Here is an 18,742-nt window from a genome sequence, read left to right on the forward strand (position 1 = left end):
AGTGGCCCCCACTCGCCGCAACTAGAGAAAGCCCTCGCACAGAAACGAAGACCCAACACAGCCAAAAATAATAAATAAATAAATAAAAATTAAAAAAAAAAAAAAAAGACTACAGAGCCTACCTCAGTTGCTCCCGTCTGATACATCTCTCCACCTCCACTGCTTCTACCCAAGTTCAGGCCTCCATCCATCCTACTGAGATTACAACAGCTCCCTCACTATTCTCCCCACAGCTATCCTTGCTACACCTGAAAGCATTCTCCATAAGCAGTCAGAGATTTTCGAAAACCTGTTCCCATCACTCCCTAATTAAATTGCTTCATTGCCCTTGGGTTAAAGTTCACATTCCCTAGCGTGACTCACAAGGGCCTTCATGACCTGCCCCTGCTTGCTTGCGTCTCCTGCTGCTTCTCTCAATAATGTCTCCACACTATCACCCAGTCTTATTCCCCAGATGTGTCATTCTCTCCAACCTCTAGACCTTGACATGTGTCTTACAGGCTTCCTCTTCCTCCTCTTGCCTCCCTGACACTCATCTCCTACCCAGATGTCAGTCCTCCCTGACTCATTCCCAAGGCTGTACTAAAAGTCCCTCTTCTGTGCTCCCTAGGGCCGTGTCCCCTGTCACTGAGCTTCTCAAATAGCATTGTCCTTGTCTGCCACTTGACCATCCCTCCCACCACACTATGAGTTCCTTGGGGCTGGGGTTATGTGCTGCTCACTGCTGGACCCCAGGACCTAGCACACAGAAAGTGCTCAACAAATGTTTGTTTAATAGATAGGTGAGCGGAAGAAAAGACGCAGAAGAGTTGCTTCTCTCAGGCCAGCTGAGTGGTTCCTATCAGGCCCCAAGTCTATCTTACTACCGTAGCTCACCCCTGCTCCCAGTGGAACCCTGTCTAGCAGCTACAGGGATACATGAAGAAGGTGTGAGCCAAGCATTCTGGACACACACCATGTGAGAAGGAAACCCAAGGGGCTGTCTCTCCCTGGGGCCTTCTGAAGAGGCCATGGAAAAAGCCATGGGGCCTGGCCCCCATCTGTGTGCGGAAAGAGAACAGATGGCTAGCCAGCTCCCTCAGAGCTCCCTGGGGACAGGCAACGTGTGGACACAGTTGATGGATGGCCTGATGGGCAGGGTGGCCGCCAGGAGCTGTACCCGTGGGGCTGGAGTTGTCAGGGTACCCCACCCAGCAGCCTGGAGGAGGCGGGAAGACTCTTTTCTTGGCATGGAACTGGGATTAGAACTGCTGCCAAGAAAAGGAGCAGGAGTAGGAGTGGGAGGAAGAGGAGGAGATAGAGGATGAGAGCTGCAGAAGAGGCTGTAGCACTCCCACACCAGCTCCAGGGTCTGTCCCAGGAAGCTGGAATGCTGGGCTCACTCCACTCCCCTCTGCTGTAGCCTGAGTCCCCACCACCTACGCAGGTGGGAAAAGATACAGGGCTTCTCTTAACCTGTCGGAGGGCTCTAGGAGACTCATGAGGACGGGGCTTTCTACTACGTCCCCTGCCCGATCCCTCAGGTGGACGAAGACGTCCTCTGGGCACCAGCTGGGTTTGCCCCACAGGGATGAGAACAAGCCAGCATTTCAGGGATACCTGCTGTAATGTGGAATCCACCAGGGCCTCCAAAGCTAAGCCATCCACTTCCCCAGGGATGAGGTAGCAGCAGCTAGCTGGGAAGGGAGAGTGGCTGGGAAATATGAGATACCAGGCTGATCCCTGTGCTATAAAGACAAAACTAAACAGCATCTGAGATGCCAGGCCCAGGGCCCCACAGAGGCCTGTGCTGTGGTTCAACAGGGAGCTGGCAACAATCCCCCAGGGGAGATTCATTCTTTAAGAAGAAGACAGTTCCATCTGTTAAAAGCAATGTTAGCCTGGTAGAAAGCAGACATGGCAACATGGTATGATTTTTGGTTCTGAAATAAAGAATACTCCCTCTAAGTTGCAGTTCCCTGAGTTCAGTCTAGCCTGATGGCTAACACATAGTAGGTGCCTGATGTGTGTTTCCGGAATAAATGAGTCCAGGTCCTCCCCCGGATTCCACGACAGGCCCTCTTCCACTCACTACCCTTTCCTGACTAGCAAAGCTGCCTGACTCCACCAGCCCCAGGGTAAAGGAAGGTCGGGAACCCAACTCCAGTGCTTCCTGCCAGAGCCTAACCCTGCCGCTCCCAGGCCCCCCTGGCCCGAGATGCTGCCAGGCTGAACAGCCATCTGAGCTTCCACTTCCCCTCCCCAGGAGAAAGCTAGGACCAGGACTCTGCTTGCTTCCTTAGCATTTCCTCCCACTTCTGACTTTGACACATCTGGCCGGTCACTTAGTGCTGAAAGGTCCTGGCCAGGCTATGCGGTGGTCAGGCTGCAGGGACCAGATCCGAACGATCCTAAAACCCACAGCCAGGAGAAAGGGATGGCTAGAGGCCAGCTCGTCCCTCCTGGACTGTCTCTAGGCAGAACATTCCAAACGGATATGCAGCCACCCTATCAGAAGTCCCCTGGGGTTAGAGATCTCCATCCCCTTAGAGACCTGCTCATACACCTAATCTCAATCTCTTCTGCTCCTATGTCACCCCTTTCCACTGCTGTTTTGTGTGGGCAGGATAAGAGCTGGGATCTCAGGGATAGTCAGGTCATACTATCTCTGTAGGCTTGATCCCTTTTGCCTTTCCAGGGCCGCGCTTTTTCTTCTTCCAAGAGATAATAAAGACTCTTGGAGCCCGAGTGATCTTTATAAATCAGATCCAGTCACTCCCCTGCTAAACACCCTACAATGGTCACTGGGATAAAATCTGAACTCCTACCATTATTTACAAGGTCTTCCATGATCTGGCCACTGATTATCTCTGCAACCTTACCTGGTATTCAGCTCCTCAGTCACTCAGGGAGGCCTGAGGTCATCTCCCCAGGAGCTACCAAATGTGAGCCCTGATTTAAAATAATTTATCTTTTTTCACCTCCAATATCTAAATAATGGAAATCCTATATTTTAGTCCAGATACCAGTCTGGACTAGTAGTAGCCCAGAGTGTCTCTCATATCTGGAAGTGGCACATGTTAGCCCCCATGCCCCAATTGAGGGCTCAGGACATATTAGCCCACCAGGGTATCATAAAGCTTGTATCGCTGTGTATCACACCTTCTGAGGTCACTCCTCCCCACAGGCCAGGTAAGTTGTCCCGGAGCCCAAGGAGTGGCACGGCTTCACCAGTCACACACTCACTAGGCTCTGACGGTAGCTCTTGGGTACCCCCATCATCCACCCAGGTATAGTCGCAGGAGATGCCAACATCCCCAGTTCCTGCTTACCCCCGGCTGCCCAGGCAGACACTCACATGGGCTGGCTCCCTGCGGGGTCCCTCGCCGCTCTGCAGCCAGCTCCGACTCAGCTCGCTGAGCTCCGGGATGGGCTGCACCTTGAGCCGCACGCTGTCCCCAGACTGCCGGATCATCTCCACAATCTCATCCCTGGACTTGCTCTCCACGTTGTGCCCATTAATCTCCACCAGACGATCACCTGGCACCAGCCCCAGCGCCAGGTCCTTGGTGCCCGCGCCGGGCTCAGCGAAGTGAACCACCCTCCGATAGACCTGACCCTCGGGGCCCCGATCCAGCATGGTTGTGCGTCGCAGGGAGAAGCCAAAGTCCCCCGTGGGCCGTCGCTGCAGTTCCAGTTCCCGGAGGGCAGGGGGTAGCGGGGGCACCACGGGGGGCAAGCGCAGGTCAGCCGGGAACCTTTTAGTCACCAGCTCAGGGGCTCGGGACCGAGGTCCTGGTCGAGGGATGCCTGCGCCGGGATGCTGCATCAGCTGTCCCTCTAGGGTCCTCACCTCCACCTGTGGAGACGGGGCGGCAGAGTGCTCTGAGGGGGTGGAGGTTTCTGAGGCGCTCTCATCCCGGCTGCGCTGGGAGAAGGAGAAGCGCTTGACAATCATCTGCGAGTTCTGCTTGGCCAGGGAGCCGAACTTGGCTGCCCGCTGCAGCACCGAGCCCCGTAAGCTGCCTTCCTCACCCTTGAGGTCATCGCTGGAGCTGGCTGTGCTCAGGTGGCCCGAGTCCAGGATGACACTGCCCCTGTTGCTGTCGGAGTCGATGTCAGTCAGGTGCAGGTCGGAGCCGCTGGCCACCTTGATGGGGATGGGGTTGGAGATTTCCAAGCGTGTCTTCGAGTCACGCTTGGAGGAGCGGTTCAGGTTGAAGAAGCCACGCCTCAGGCTCATCTCTTCCAGGCTTCGCAGCTCCGCTGCTGACATCCGCTCCTTCTTCTCCTTTTTCTCCTTCTTCTCCTTCCGCGTGCCATCCTTGTCCTTGTCTTTCTTCATTAGGTTAAACATGGTGGGGTGCTGTTTTTAGGGGTGGCACCCCCAGAGGATTACGGGTGCTCAGCACAGGGCCTTTGTGCCCCACCTTGCTGCTGCAAACAGAAACAGAGAGAAAGGTTATTCGAGCAGAGCCTCTTTCTGTGTCTCCAATCCCGACACGGCCAACTGATGAGCACAGCTTTCCCTCACTGAGTGCCAGTTATGTGCCAGGTGTTCTGTTTTAAACAGTACTGTCTCAATTAAGGTAATCCTCACAACACTGCTACGGGTAGGTCTGTCATTATCCCCATTTTACAAATATGGAAACGAGGTTTAGATCAGTTTATAAAAGCCCAGACTCCAAAGTCTGTCGTTTCCTGTAATCCCTGAAAGACCCAGGCTTAGGTGTGCATGGTGGTGGCATCTGGGAGATCTAACCTCCTGGTTAGAGGATGCCATCAAGCCAATTTGGGACCTGACTTAAGATTCAAACGCAAGGGACTTCCCTGGTGGTCCAGTGGTTAAGAATCCACCTGCCAATGCAGGGGACACGGGTTCGAGCCCTGGTCTGGGAAGATCTCACATGCCACGGAGCAACTAAGCCCGTGCGCCACAACGACTGAGCCTGCGCTCTAGAGCCCGCGAGCCACAACTACTGAAGCCCGCACGCCTAGAGCCCGTGCTCCACAACAAGAGAAGCCACTGCGCGAGCCGCAACAAAGGAGCCTGCCTGCCACAACTAAGACCAGGCGCAACCAAATAAGTAAATAAAAATATTAAAAAAAAAAAAGAGAAGCCACTGCAATGAGAAGCCCACGCACCACAACGAAGAGTAGCCCGCGCTCACCGCAACTAGAGAAGAAAAGCCCGCGCACAGCAACGAAGACCCAACACAGCCAAAATTAAATAAATTAAATAAATAAATTTTTTTTAAAAATTAAAAAAAATAGAATCCACCTTCCAATGCAGGGGACACGGGTTCTGTCGGTGAACTAAGATCACACATGCTGCAGGGCAACTAAGCCCGTGTGCCGCAACTACTGAGCCCACATGACACAACTAAGACCCAACACAGCCAAAAATAAAATAGATAGATAAATAAATATTAAAAAAAAGATTCAATCACAAAGGAAAAAGGAAATGGACTCTGTGCACCATCACCTCCCCATAGCCAATGTCCATTAAGGCAATAGGCATCACATGCTACTGGGCTCTTTCCTAAACCTGCTATCCCTAGAGCAGCAGCCTTAGCCACTGCCTGACAGAAGATCTCAAAGAACCAACACTTATTTAATGACTGCCACTCGCCAGGCATAATGCCAGGCACTTTACACACACTATCTCATTTGAACCTCACAGCATCCCTGCAAGGTAGGTATCATTATCTCGACTTTACAAATGAGAAAACAGGGCTCAGAAAATTAAGTGTATGTTAGTTGTCACACAGCTAGTAGGCGGTGACCGCAGGATTCAACGGCAAATGTTGTTTTCTTTCTAGGGCCTGGGTGCCCAAAGTGAAGCAGGGAGGGAGGTAAGGGGAAGTTCCAGACTGAATAGAGGACAGACAGCTGCAAGGTGGGGGTGGGCGTGGGGTCTGCTGGATAAACAGGATCCTGAAAAACTCACATCCTTTTCCCCAGACCAACATCTAAATATAGCCTCAGGAAGAAAGTCGTGGCAGCCTGAGAGAAAACCCCAGCTCCAGGGCTTATGGCCTAGGGCGCCAACCTACTCCCACCCCTAGGCACACCCATCTGGGGACAGGATGGAGAAAAACCTGGTGGGGTGGAGTTGAGAGAGCCTTCCTTGTTCTAACCAGCAGGGAACAAGAAGGAGGCTGTACCACCTAATTAGAAATTAAATGTACTTTTTTCTTTCTCCATGAAGGCCTCCCACTCTGAGTTCTAGACACAAGACCTACAAGCTTACCCCTTGCAGCAGCGAGCTCTTGCCAAGCCCTGGAGAGGCCTTTCCTCTCTGTGTACCCCACTGCCACAACCAAGCAGGGCCTTCCAGGCCCCCCAATTCTACTGAGAAGGACCCCCAACCCAGGTACAATGCCTAGGAAGGCATCAAGGCCAGAAGCGCCCAAGGGCCCCGGGGTACTGGCTAACTGCTTTCCCCCTGCCCAGCACCCTGACCCATGTGGCCCCTGAGAGATCAGAGTATCCTTTCTAGAGCAGCGCTGTCCACAAGAAATATAATTCAAGTCATGTATGGAATTGTAAATTTTCTAGCAGCCATATTAAAAAAGGTAAAAAGAAACGGTTAAAATTAACTTTAACACTATACTTTATTGGGCTTCCCTGGTGGCGCAGTGGTTAAGAATCCGCCTGCCAATGCAGGGGACACGGGTTCAAGCCCTGGTCCGGGAAGATCCCACATGCCGCGGAGCAACTAAGCCCGTGCGCCACAACTCCTGAGACTGCGCTCTAGAGCCCACGAGCCACAACTACTGAGCCCGTGTGCCACAACTACTGAAGCTCGTGTGCCTAGAGCCCGTGCTCCACAACGAGAGAAGCCACTGCAATGAGAAGCCCGTGCACCGCAACAAAGAGTAGCCCCCTCTCGCCACAACTAGAAAAAGCCCGCGTGCAGCAACGGAGACCCAATACGGCCAAAAATATATAAATAAAATAAATAAATTTATAAAAAAAGCAAAAACAAAAAGACAATATACTTTATTTAATGTAGATATCTAAAATATTGTCATCTCAACATGTAACCTATGTAAAAAATATTGAGATATTTTACATTCTCTTTTCGTATTAAGTCTTCGAAATCCAGTGCACATTTAACACTTAGAGCACATCTCAATTCAGACAAAACACATTTCAAGTATTCAACAGCCTTGTGCTTGCGGCTATTGGATTGGGCGGTGCAGTTCTAGAGAACTCTTGAGTTATAGAGCATATCCAAAGAGGTGGGAGATCTGGCCCAGTCACTGGCTCCCTGTGGACCTAGCAGGCACCCCTCTCCCCCTCTGACCTCCGTTCCTACCTGGTAAAACAAAGTTCCCTCTGAACTTTTTAGTTCTTAATGTTCCAAGCACAGTACCTGGGAGCGGGAAGACAGGAAATCTAGGGCCCAAGAAGTGCAAAGCCAGGGACAGCCTCGGCTAGCTGAGCCTGGACTGATTCAGGGTGAAGGAGTGCCCGGCAACAGGCATCCTCTCTTCAGGGCTCTACTTTAATATAGGGGGTCTCTCCCTCTCCTCCTGAACGCTGATGGGGGTATGGACAGACCTACCATATGCTAGGATGCAGGATCTTTGGTTGGTCACTGCTCACCTTACCTCTCACCCATCACTACCTGCACTCTCTTAAAAGGCTAGTTTAGAAGTTGGCTCCAGGGGGACATGTGAGGGAAATGAAGAAAGAAACCCACCTTGGGGACTTGGAGGGAACTAACCAATATCTCAGCCTCAGCCCAACCACAGAGAACCAAACTGCCTACAATGCTATCCCACCAAGACACCTTTTATGGTCTCCAATTCTCACTCTGCAATCCTTACCCAGTGCTGGCTCTTTGCTGGGGACTAGACATCTGAGCAGTATCAACGGAAAACAGCCCCCAGAATTCTAGAATCTTTGGGCTGTCTTGGCAAAAGCTTGTCCCTCACTGTCATTGCATCAGGCAGAAACAACAGACAGTCACAGCAGCAGCACAGGGGGATAGTGCTGGCAGGAAATGTTAGAAGATCTGGTATCTAGGCCTGGATCTGCCAACAAATCGCTAGGGGACCTTGAGCCTGTCACTTTGCTCAAGGTTGGACTAAATGATCTAGGTCTCTTCTAGCTATAAAATTCCAAATATTTCTCTTGTGGACATAGGTTATTTATTAACTTTCTGCCAAAGTCACCCCTCTCATCCCAACCCTGAGGCCTTTGGAGACTAAGTCCATTTCAGCCCTTCCCTCATCAGCCCTGTCCTGCCACTGTTATCTACACAGCTCACAAGGTACCCCTTCCCCACTGTTGTCCCTACAATTGCCAGGCCTGGCTGTGGCCTGGGTTCTCTCCTGTGCCACATGTCTAGAGCTACCTGCAAACTCCCCCTCCAGGGTCAGACCTGCAGTATAGCTGCAGCTGCTCCTATGCATCTCAGAGCCCAATTCGCCAGAGACCTGGGCTCTGTCAACTTCCTGTGGACCTTGGACTTTCCCGCATCTCCTGTCCTTAGGTCCAAAGTCTCCAGCAGCAATCACTACCTCCCCACTCCCATTCCAGGCTGCAGTTTCTACCTGCCTCTCCTTCGTCTCTTACCCCTCCCACTGAAGGTAACCTTACAGTTTTTCTGACCTCCTTCTCTGCCTTTCACCCCTCACCCTACTCCAGGAGGCCTTTCCTAACTTTAAGTGGAGGGAAGGTCTGTGTGTAAATTAGGGTATGTACCTAAATCATCTTGACCCTACTATCCCCCAAATCAAAGCAAAGTACCACTGAATCAGTCAACTCAGCTGCTTTATTACTTTAAGACAGAAAGCATTTTGAGGGCAAGGACCTTTCAATTCAAGTATGCAACTATCAATTCATCAACAGGAGAAACAATTTACATATTCATATCATGGAATACTACTCAGCAATAAAAAGGAAACTACTACTGATACACACAATAGGGATGAATCTCAAAAACATCTGTCAAGTGACTGTAAAAGAAGACTTGGACATACTGGTATGGTACTTTTTATATGAATTTCTAGTACAGGCAAAAGTAACCCATGGTGAAAAAAAATCAACAGTGGTTACCTCTGGGAAGTGGGAGTGGGGATTACCTGAGAAAGGGCATGAGGGAACTTTCCGGGGTAATGTTCATGTTACATATCTTGATAAGGGTTTGGGTTGACAGATGTATACATTTTGTCAATTGTCATCAAATAGTGCACATAAGATTAGTGCATTTTATTGTATGAAATATTCACTCAAAAGAAGAAAAGAACGGTAAACAAATATCGAACTTTAGTTAATGATATGTATGCTAACGTATTGGGGGCAACGTATATTGGTGTCTGCAATTTACTCTGAGATGCATCAAAAATATAAGATGCCTTGAGGGTTGGATCAAGGGATAAAGATGTGATAAACAAGGATAGTAAAGTGTTCACTGTAGAGTCTAGGAGATGGGGTGTTCACTGTAAAACTCTAACTTTTCTAAATGTTTGCAGAGCCTTGTGATAAAATGTTGGGAAAAGTATGTATTTATCAAGCACCTACTAAATGCAGGGGATATAAAGATAAATAAAACCCATGGGGCTTCCCTGGTGGCGCAGTGGTTGAGAATCTGCCTGCTAATGCAGGGGACACGGGTTCGGGCCCTGGTCTGGGAGGATCCCACGTGCCGCGGAGCGGCTGGGCCCGTGAGCCACAACTGCTGAGCCTGCGCGTCTGGAGCCTGTGCCCCGCAACGGGAGGGGCCGCGATGGTGAAAGGCCCGCGCAACGCGATGAAGAGCGGTCCCCGCACCGCGATGAAGAGCGGTCCCCGCACCGCGATGAAGAGTGGCCCCCACTTGCCGTAACTGGAGAAAGCCCTCGCACGAACCGAAGACCCAACACAGCTAAAAATAGATAAATAAATAAATAAAGTAGCTATAAAGATTGGTCTTTGCTGACACAGGTTGTCAAAGTCAGAACTAAAAAAAAAAAAAAAAAAAAAAAAAAAAAAAAAAAAAAAAAATAAAACCCATGAAAGAGTTTAGGCTTCAGATGTCAGGTAACAAAGCTGAAAACAAATTCGGGTTAACAGCGATGCAATCTTGGGCAAGTCACTTAAGGCCTCTGTGCCTCTATTTTCCCATTTTCTTTAATGGAAATAATAGTACCTACCACATAAGGCATGGGAATTAAATGAAATATGTATATATGCCCTTCATATAATGTCTAGACCAGACTAAGTCCTCAAGAATGGAACCCAGTGGTAGCAAGGCACATTCATGCCATCTTAATGGGATGGTAGAGAGGATAATAAAGTACACAAATGACTATCAGCACACATATGACTAAAATAAGTCTAGACATACAATCTTAATGCTGGACAGAACCTTTGTATATGGAAAGTAAAGCCCAAAGAAGTGAAGGCAATCCAGTTAGCACACAGCCAAGCTGGATCACACTGGCTCGAGTCCAGAGGCCCCATATAACTACTGCCAAGATAAGGACAGGCAATTCATAGATGCAGAAATACAAATGGCCAACAAACACGAACAGGTATTCAGCCTGAGTAACAGTCACAGCTGTGTGAAATAAAACAGAGGTATACTGCGTTCACTTAGCAGTTTAGTAAAAACTACCACGCTAACATCAATCAATTAGAGGATGAGAAGCAGGGTGTCCCAAATGTGTTGCTGGGAATATAAGTTGATAAAAGGAGGGCAAGTGTGTGGTATCTATGAAAATATTTAAAGGTACATATTCTTTGACGGGGCCATTCCATTTATAGGACATCTATAGATATATTCACACAATAAACATAGCTAATCTTTGCAGCACAATAAACATGGCTAATCTTTGCTATTTCATAATAGCAAAATTCTGTCTCTATAAATGTTCATCACTAGGGGAGTGGCTAAATTATAGAACTTAGCAGTTATTTAAAAGAATGAGGTAGGGCTTCCCTGGTGGCGCAGTGGTTGAGAATCTGCCTGCTAATGCAGGGGACACGGGTTCGAGCCCTGGTCTGGGAAGATCCCACATGCCGCGGAGCAACTGGGCCCGTGAACCACAACTGCTGAGCCTGCGCGTCTGGAGCCTGTGCTCCGCAACAGGAGAGGCCGCGATAGTGAGAGGCCCGCGCGCTGCGATGAAGAGTGGCCCCCACTTGCCGCAGCTAGAGAAAGCCCTAGCACAGAAACGAAGACCCAACATAGCAATCAATCAATCAATCAATCTTTAAAAAAAAAAAAAAAAAAAAGAATGAGGTAGATTTGTGTATACTGACCTGGAAAGATTCTATACTATATTGTTAAGTGAAAAAAGAAAGTTGCCAGATAGTATACAATTTTTACTAAAATTTTTTAAACTACATATATGTGTACATATATATACATGCACATTATGTATAATATTTGCATATGCATAGAAAAATGTATGCTCTGGGGAAGAGACAAGGATTTTGGAAGGGTCAAAGCAGACTTGTGTTTTGTCTACATTTTAAAATTTATTGACAGTGAGAATATTTAGCTGGTAGGGGTGTGTGTGTGTGTACACTTAAGCCTGGGGGCTTTAGATAGTGGGATTATGTATAATTTTTCTTCTACTTTTCTTCATGCCCTTTATTTCCCACAGAAAGAAAATTTATATAAAATTCTATTTATATAACATATAAGTATTAAACTATAAATACATAATATATAAAATATTCATAACAAGCTTTTAAAAAATAGTCTGGAAAGATCCATTACACAAATATATCAGTGATTTTTCTCTGTGGAATAGTGGCAAAGAGGGGTAACACTTCAGCTTTCTACTTCGTAGACTTGCTACAGATAAAACCTTTTTTTAGCATGTTACTTTTGTGATTTTAAAGATCAAAGAAGAAAAAAGGAAGGTGTGACAAAGTAATAAGCAATCCCTTTGGCATTAAAGCTGTAAACGGGTTTGCAACGGCAAGTTCAAAGCTGGCCACCTCATGCTTTGAAAATGTTTCAGTGACTTGGGGGACTTGGTTAAAATAGATCTCACTAGTGTCTTGTGGCTTTAAGTGGGGACAGATTTAAATGGGTCACCCTGCAGCTGGCAAAGTAGAAACCCCAGGAAGTGGAAACTATAACGTTAGAATCCCAAGACAAGGGCGCCCAGACTTGGCTGCTGTGGGTGTATACTTAAAACGGCCAGTCCTCCCACCCTCGACCACACTCATAAATAAATACAAAGGAAATACTTTCCCAAGAGAGCCGGCCTCTCTCCCTTGGCCTCTGACCTCCCTGAGCGGCCGTTTCCTACCGCCCCGAGGCCTTGATGGGGCGCCCGCCCGGACCGAGGAATTGCACGAGTGGCCCAGGGGGGCTCGCCCGGCCCGGGCAGCGCAGGGTGACGCCTGTCGCCGCCGCCGTGGAGCTTCTTGCCGGCGGTCCTGCTGAGCCCCGCCGCGGCCCATGACTCACTGCCAGGTCACATGGAGCTTCTCTGGCTCCAGGTGTGCTCACTCACTCCGTCTGCACGCTTCTCACATGACATCAGCCGGCCCGGCCGCCCGGCCGCCGGCTCCCTGCCCTGCCCTGCCCGCCGCAGCGCCGGGAACCCTCGGCCCTCGGCACCTCCAGGCAGCCGGGCCGGCGCAGACACAGCCCCGCGGCGCCTCCGCTGCGATACCGTCTCCCCTGGAACGCAACAATCCCGCAGGCCCCGGGAGAAACGAGAGCGGGAGACGTGCCAGCAGCCCGGCCAGGTCCCCGGCGGCTCTTCCAGATGCACCTCCTTGGCCCCCCGCGGGGCCTGCCACAGCCCGCTGGGCGCTTAGCTCAGCTAACACCCCAACACCCCACCTCCTGTGTGACCTTGAGCAAGTCCCGTCCTCTCTCTAGACCTCAGCTATTTCAACTCTAAAATCTCCATGGTCCTGAGACTTCAGACTTGGCCTTCGCTGAAGAGGTATTCTGCTCAACCACAAACTTGAGGTTCTAATCCCGCTCTCCCTCTGATTTGCTGTGTGACCTACAGCCCATTATCCAACATCTCTGAATACTAGAGAATAACAAAAATAATTCCTTGTAAGTGACTATAAAGTACCTGGCTGTGAGAAAGGGCCCTGGGCCCTGTAAAATCATCAGTCCACAATTTAAACTGCTGCCCGACTGTAAACTATTTGAAATGTCAAGGGAATGTGGATAATTTACAAGTCACACAATTCCTACCTCAAGAGAAAGGGCAGGAAAGTGAGGGGCAGAGGGTGCGGGGGTTTCCAAGTCTGCTCCCCACCCTTGCCAATCCAGTTCCCACTACTGCACCACCCCACCCTCTAATTCAGGCTGCCTCAGAAAATGGTAATGGGGGGTGAGGTGCAGTGAGAAGATCTTAAAGAACCCCGGGGCCTGACCCAAAGCAGAACTTAAAAGCTCCATCAAGCCCCCAACCCAAGTCCTGGGGAAACCTGTTAATCATAGCACAGGGTGGGCTGAGCCCTCCCAACCCCTCAAACCTTTAAACTATATCAGGCCAGAGCCCCTCAGCTTCACCCACCACACCCAGGAGAGGCCTAGGACAAGGCCTGGGGCTCAGGGCCACCAACAGGACCCTGCTCACGTGGATGCTCTGGCTCCAGTCTGTGGTATCCACTCCAGGTGAGGGAGGTCTGGCTGGGGACAGACCTCTGGTTGAGAAGGAGTAAGAACAGCCCTGCTGCCCTGGAGACCTGTGACACAGCAAGTCTGGATCAAGCCTTCCTGAGTTCCAACAACTCCCTGCTCCACCCAAGAGGGTGGATTCTCCCTTTCACACAAACCCCACTTCTGCCCCTCCCAGTCCACCTTCAGGTACCTGCCACTGGGGGACCCTGGGGTTTTCAGGCCCAGCTTCTGAAGACACATGCACCCCTCAATGAGCAGCCTCAAGCTAGGCCAGTGAAGCGGGCTCCAGGCAACAGGCTGGCTGTCCAGACTGCCAGGCAGTGAGGCTGAGGACCAGGCAGGAGTCAGGAAGGGCACAATCCACCTGAAGGTTTCTGAGGAGAGCCTGGATCATGAGAGCAAGCCCTCGGGCACACACCCTGGCACCTGAGCCAGGCCAGGAGACAGGAGTAAACAAACTAGATATTCAGAGCTGCCAGGTGCCAGGTCATCAACTGTTCAAAGCTCAAAGCTCCCACAGGAAGTGACCATCAGCATTCTACCCCTTCCTCACCCACCCTCCACTCCCACCTGTGACACTTCTCATTCCCCTAACCCCCCGACACAATAGATTCCCCCATCATCTTCCTGGAATTGAGGCCCCATCTCCAATGTTCCCAACCCCAAATGTACAAGCACACCTCCACCCGAAGTTATATATAACCAGTCATGTCCAGCAACCAGGAGGATGTTTCCTGGAAAGTCCTCATCACAAAAGGACAGAGGGGAAGCTGGGGAGGTGGCAGGCCACTGACAAAGAGCCAGTGAGGTCTGTCCGGAAACCAGAGACCTCAAGAGAGCAACTTTCAATATCTCCAACTAGAAAGTAGCCCCGGAGTTAATAGGGTGGGGAACATGAGGCAAGGCCAACTCCATTGCCATGACAACAGGATACCAACCTGTCCAAGAAAAGGGCTCCAGACCTGGTAAGCACATGGAAAGGCAGCTTGAACCTCTAGGTTCAATGTCTTGCTAAGGTGTTCTTGCTCTTAATCACCTGGACAACCTTCCGTCCCTTCCAGCATGGCCGCAGGGCATACACACTCGGCACCGTTCGCTCTTCACAGGGGAATTTACTAGGCCTCCTCAGCCACAGACATGCTAGGCACTCCAAAAGACAAAACGAACCTACATAAATCATTGGCAAGGTGAAGAGGGGAGGGAATCCAATTCCATAATTTGGGGGGACCATCTGAGGGCAGGAAGGCCCTAGGCAGGAAAGCTCTTCCCAGGAAGCACCATCGCAGGCCTCCCTACACAAACACAAACCATAAGGACACTGCCAAACACATGCCCCATTGGCCAAGGGACCAGGCAAAAGGAGTACCGCTTAAAAAACGAACTGGCAGCCTCCCCCATCCTCACCCTCCCCGTCAGCTCATTCTGGCCGGCAGCCTTTCCAACTAATCAGCAGGACACACGTGCCTTGCAACAGGGTGACACCCCCATCCCCCACTGCACCCCTACCCCCAAACAAAGCTCCAGTGTGCGGTGTGTCCCTGCAGGCCTTATCTCAGCCAGGAACAGGACCCACTCCTCACCAGGCTTGGTACCAGCGGCACCCCCAACAAGGGGGTGGGGGGCAGCGAACCTTACCATCTCCCCTTCCCATTGGCGAAGCAACTGGCATGACAGGTTCGCAGGGCGGGGCATGAGGGCAGTCTCTCCCAGAGGCCTGGGGCAGGCAGTCCAACCTTCCCACACGCACCCCACCCCTTGGCAGGGAGAGGTGAGGTGAGCAGCCATTCGCAGGGGACAGCTGGCACGCCCTAATCCCCAAAGCCTATCGTTCACCCACCCGCCCCCCGTCTTCTGTCCCAAGGGTAGGGGGCCCAGGGAAGCAGGGTCTCCATTGTTTTGCCAGCTGTCTGGCAGCTGCTCCTTTGAGAGGAGTCCGGTGTCGGCCTGGCAGTGAAAGGGTGAAGGCCGCTGGGAGGGATAAAGGGCTCGGTGGAGGTGCTCGCCTTCCCCGCTGCCTTCCTCAGAGCCTCGGTCCGTCAGTCTGTCTGGGGGGCCTGGGCCTGGCCTCGAGAAGCCCCCTACCCCCCGGGTTGCAGCCTCCACTCCGCAGCTCGGGGCCACCTGGGCTCCCCCGAGCCCCGAACCGCCCCCCCCCAAACTGGCCACCCTGTCCGGCCTCCCCGCGCCCCTCGAGATGGCAAAAGAGGCCGGAGCTCGCCCTCCCGCCCCCCTCCCGGTCGGCCCCGCGTCCCTGGCGCCGAGCTGCGCGGCACGGCTAGGGACCGGAGCCGGGAGTCCGGGCCGCCGCTTCCAGGGGACAGGGGAGGAGGAGGAGCCGGCGGGCCCCGCCGCCCGCCCGCCTTCCCGGCCCGAGCCCGCCCCGCCGCCCCCCCACCCCCACCCCGGGCCCGGCCCGCTAACGAGCGGCCACCCCCGCCGCCCCGCACTCACCGGCCGCCGGAGCCCGCCCGGCAGGCAGCAGGAGCGGAGAAGCAGCATCCAGCGGCCCCGGCCCGGTCCGGGCAGGAGCGCAGCACGGCGCAGCGCAGCGCCGCCCCCCGCGGCCGCACGAGCCGAGCCGAAAGGGAGCTCCCTGCTGGCGGCTCCGGGGATAAACGGCCGGCCTTCCTGGCAGCGCCTGGGCGCTCCTCCAGAGCGGGCCAGGCGGGCACCGGGAGCTGCCCTGGAGGCCTCGGTCCGGGTCCGAGAGGCCGTGCCTGGAGGTCCTGTCTGCACTGGGCATTGGGGGCTGCTGAGCGTGCCCAGGGCAGGCCCCGGCGTCATGCTGAATGTATAGAACAGGCTCTGTCCGCGGCAGGCACTGGTGGACTCTGCTGGCTGTGTCCAAGAGGGTGCTGCCCAGGGCAGTGCTGTCCAGAGAGGACAACTGAGCCTCGCGGGCCACATCGTCCCAGGGTGGCTCTGCAGAGACAGACATAGGGTGCTGCTGGAGGATGCCAGATGGCCTAGTCCAAAGCAGGCACTGCCAGCCATGCCCAAGGTGGCACTGGAAGAATGTACTCCCCAAGGTGGACACAGCCTCCTGGTGGCTTGGCCTGAGAGAGCCCTGCATCAGGTGGAGCTGCCTAAGGGATGAGCCAAGGCCCAGGAGTCATACCCATAAGTGGCACTCACTCCCCAAAGGAGTCCAGCAATGCCAAGAATAAGAGCTTTCAGAAGCTCTTTGGAATGAGGTCTGCCCCTGGGTCCTCATGTCCTATCAATATCGGGTGAGCTGCTCTACCCATTGAGAAGGAATTTTAGACTTTCTGGAAGAGGCCAGAGACATTTAGAGACCAGACCTCCAAGATAGGTGCTATGCCTTGAGCTGAGAGAGAGAGGTGGGCATTTCTACGGGCAGTGTCCATACTGAAGGGAGGTACCCCAGAACATGGAAGAAACTGAGTCGGGTGGTGCAGGAAAAAGGGTGCAGCAGACAAGGGCAGCTGCCTCCATAAACAGCCCAACCAGGAACTTCTGGTAGGGGTGGCCCAACCTGACAGACCAGGGAAGGTTCAAGCAAGGGGGCTCAGGAGCTAAGAGCTGAGTAAGAACTGAGAGATCCTGAGGAATAGACCAAACCCAGAATGTGCATTTTGGATAAAGGAATAGCATGTAACCCAAACTCAATGCAACACACTTTTACTGAGATACTGCTAAGTGCCAAGTGCAGCACACTCTGAGGGACATAGAGCTTTCAGACCTGGAGCCTCTCTCCAGGGAACTCACATGGTAAGGGCGGGGTCTGGTAGTGAACTTTGACTGCAGTGGGATTCACCACGCTGTCATCCCTTGGATGATGAGATGACGCTATAGTGGATGGCTTATTTGGCTGGAGGAATGAAAGAAAGCTGCTCTGAGGACATGACATTTGAGCGGAACCTTGGAAGCTAAGTAGGACAATGACGATCACTATTGCTTTCTGAGCAGCTACTGTGTACTAGACACTGTCTCTATTCCTCACAACAAACGTATGAGGGAGACATTTTTTTTAAAGATTTTTTTGATGTGGACCATTTTTAAAGCCTTTATTGAATTTGTTACAATATTGCTTCTGTTTTATATTTTTTGGTTTTTTGGCCACGAGGCATGTAGGATCTTAGCCCCCCGACCTTGGATCAAACCCACACCCCTGCATTGGAAGGCGAAGTCTTAACCATTGGACCACCACTGAAGTCCCCAAGGGAGACATAATTTTTATAGATAGGGATTGAGTGCATGGACTCGGGAGCCAGGTTGCCTGGGTTCAAATTCCAGCTCGGTCAAGTCTAGCTGTGTTACTCTGGGTGACTTACAAGACCTCTCTGTGCCTCAGTTTCTTTATCTGAAAAAGTGGGCTAATAATGCCTGCCTCAAAGTTTATTTTGAAAATCAAATGAGTTTAGTGTTTTCAACAAATGTTGCTGGAACAGCTGGACATCCACAGGCAAAAAGAGAGAGTCTAAACACAGACCTTACACCCTTCACAAAAATTAAAATGACTCATAGACCTAAATGTAAAAGACAAATACACAAAACTGCTAGACGATACCATAGGAGGAAACCTAGATGACCTTGGCTACAGCAATGATTTTTTGCATACAACACCAAGGACGTTTATGAAAGAAAGAACTGGTAAGCTGGACTTCATTAAAATTAAAAACTTCTGCTCCATAAAAGACAATGTCAAGAGAACGAGACGACAGGCCACAGACTGGGAGAAAATATTTGCAAAAGACACGTCTAATAAAGAACTGTTATCCAAAATAAACAAAGAACACTTAAAACGCATCAATAAGAAAATAATCTGATTTAAAAATGGGCCAAAGACCTGAACAGTCACTTCACCAAAGAAGATACACAGATGGCAAATAAGCATTTGAAAAAATACTCTACATCACGTGTCATAGAGAATTGCAAATTAAAACAACGAGGTACTATTACACACCTAATAGAAAGGCCAAACTCCAGAACACTGACAACACCAAATGCTGGTGGGAATGTGGGGCAACAGGAACGCTCATTCGTTGCTGGTGGGAACGCACAATGGCACAGCCACTGTGGAAGACAGCTTGGCAGTTTTGGGTTTTTCTTTTAACTTTATTTACTTATTTTTTATACAGCAGGTTCTTATTAGTTATCTGTGTTATACATATTAGTGTGTACATGTCAATCCCA

The 18,742-nt window shown here is 51.2% G+C and overlaps 1 protein-coding gene across 22 annotated transcripts in view; it reads right to left on the reverse strand.

Annotated features, from left to right (window-relative positions):
• The window catches only part of MYO18A (myosin XVIIIA), a 96,624-nt gene extending 80,451 nt beyond the window's left edge, over positions 1–16,173 (reverse strand). For 17 of the 22 annotated variants that reach the window (XM_082372657.1, XM_082372660.1, XM_082372656.1 and 14 more), the window contains exons 1-2: positions 16,037–16,173; positions 3,338–4,416 (exon numbers count right to left, since the gene is read on the reverse strand). In XM_082372657.1, coding sequence (XP_082228783.1) covers positions 3,338–4,336 — 999 coding nt within the window. In that variant the 5' untranslated portion in view covers positions 4,337–4,416; positions 16,037–16,173. The remainder of the gene's footprint in view (positions 1–3,337; positions 4,417–16,036) is intronic. The other 5 variants (XM_082372665.1, XM_082372663.1, XM_082372664.1 and 2 more) reach the window with 2 other exon arrangements.
• Between the last annotated feature and the right edge of the window lie 2,569 nt (positions 16,174–18,742).

Source organism: Balaenoptera borealis (genome assembly GCF_965194805.1).
Source record: "Balaenoptera borealis genome assembly, chromosome: 20".
Classification (NCBI taxonomy): Eukaryota; Metazoa; Chordata; class Mammalia; order Artiodactyla; family Balaenopteridae; genus Balaenoptera; species Balaenoptera borealis.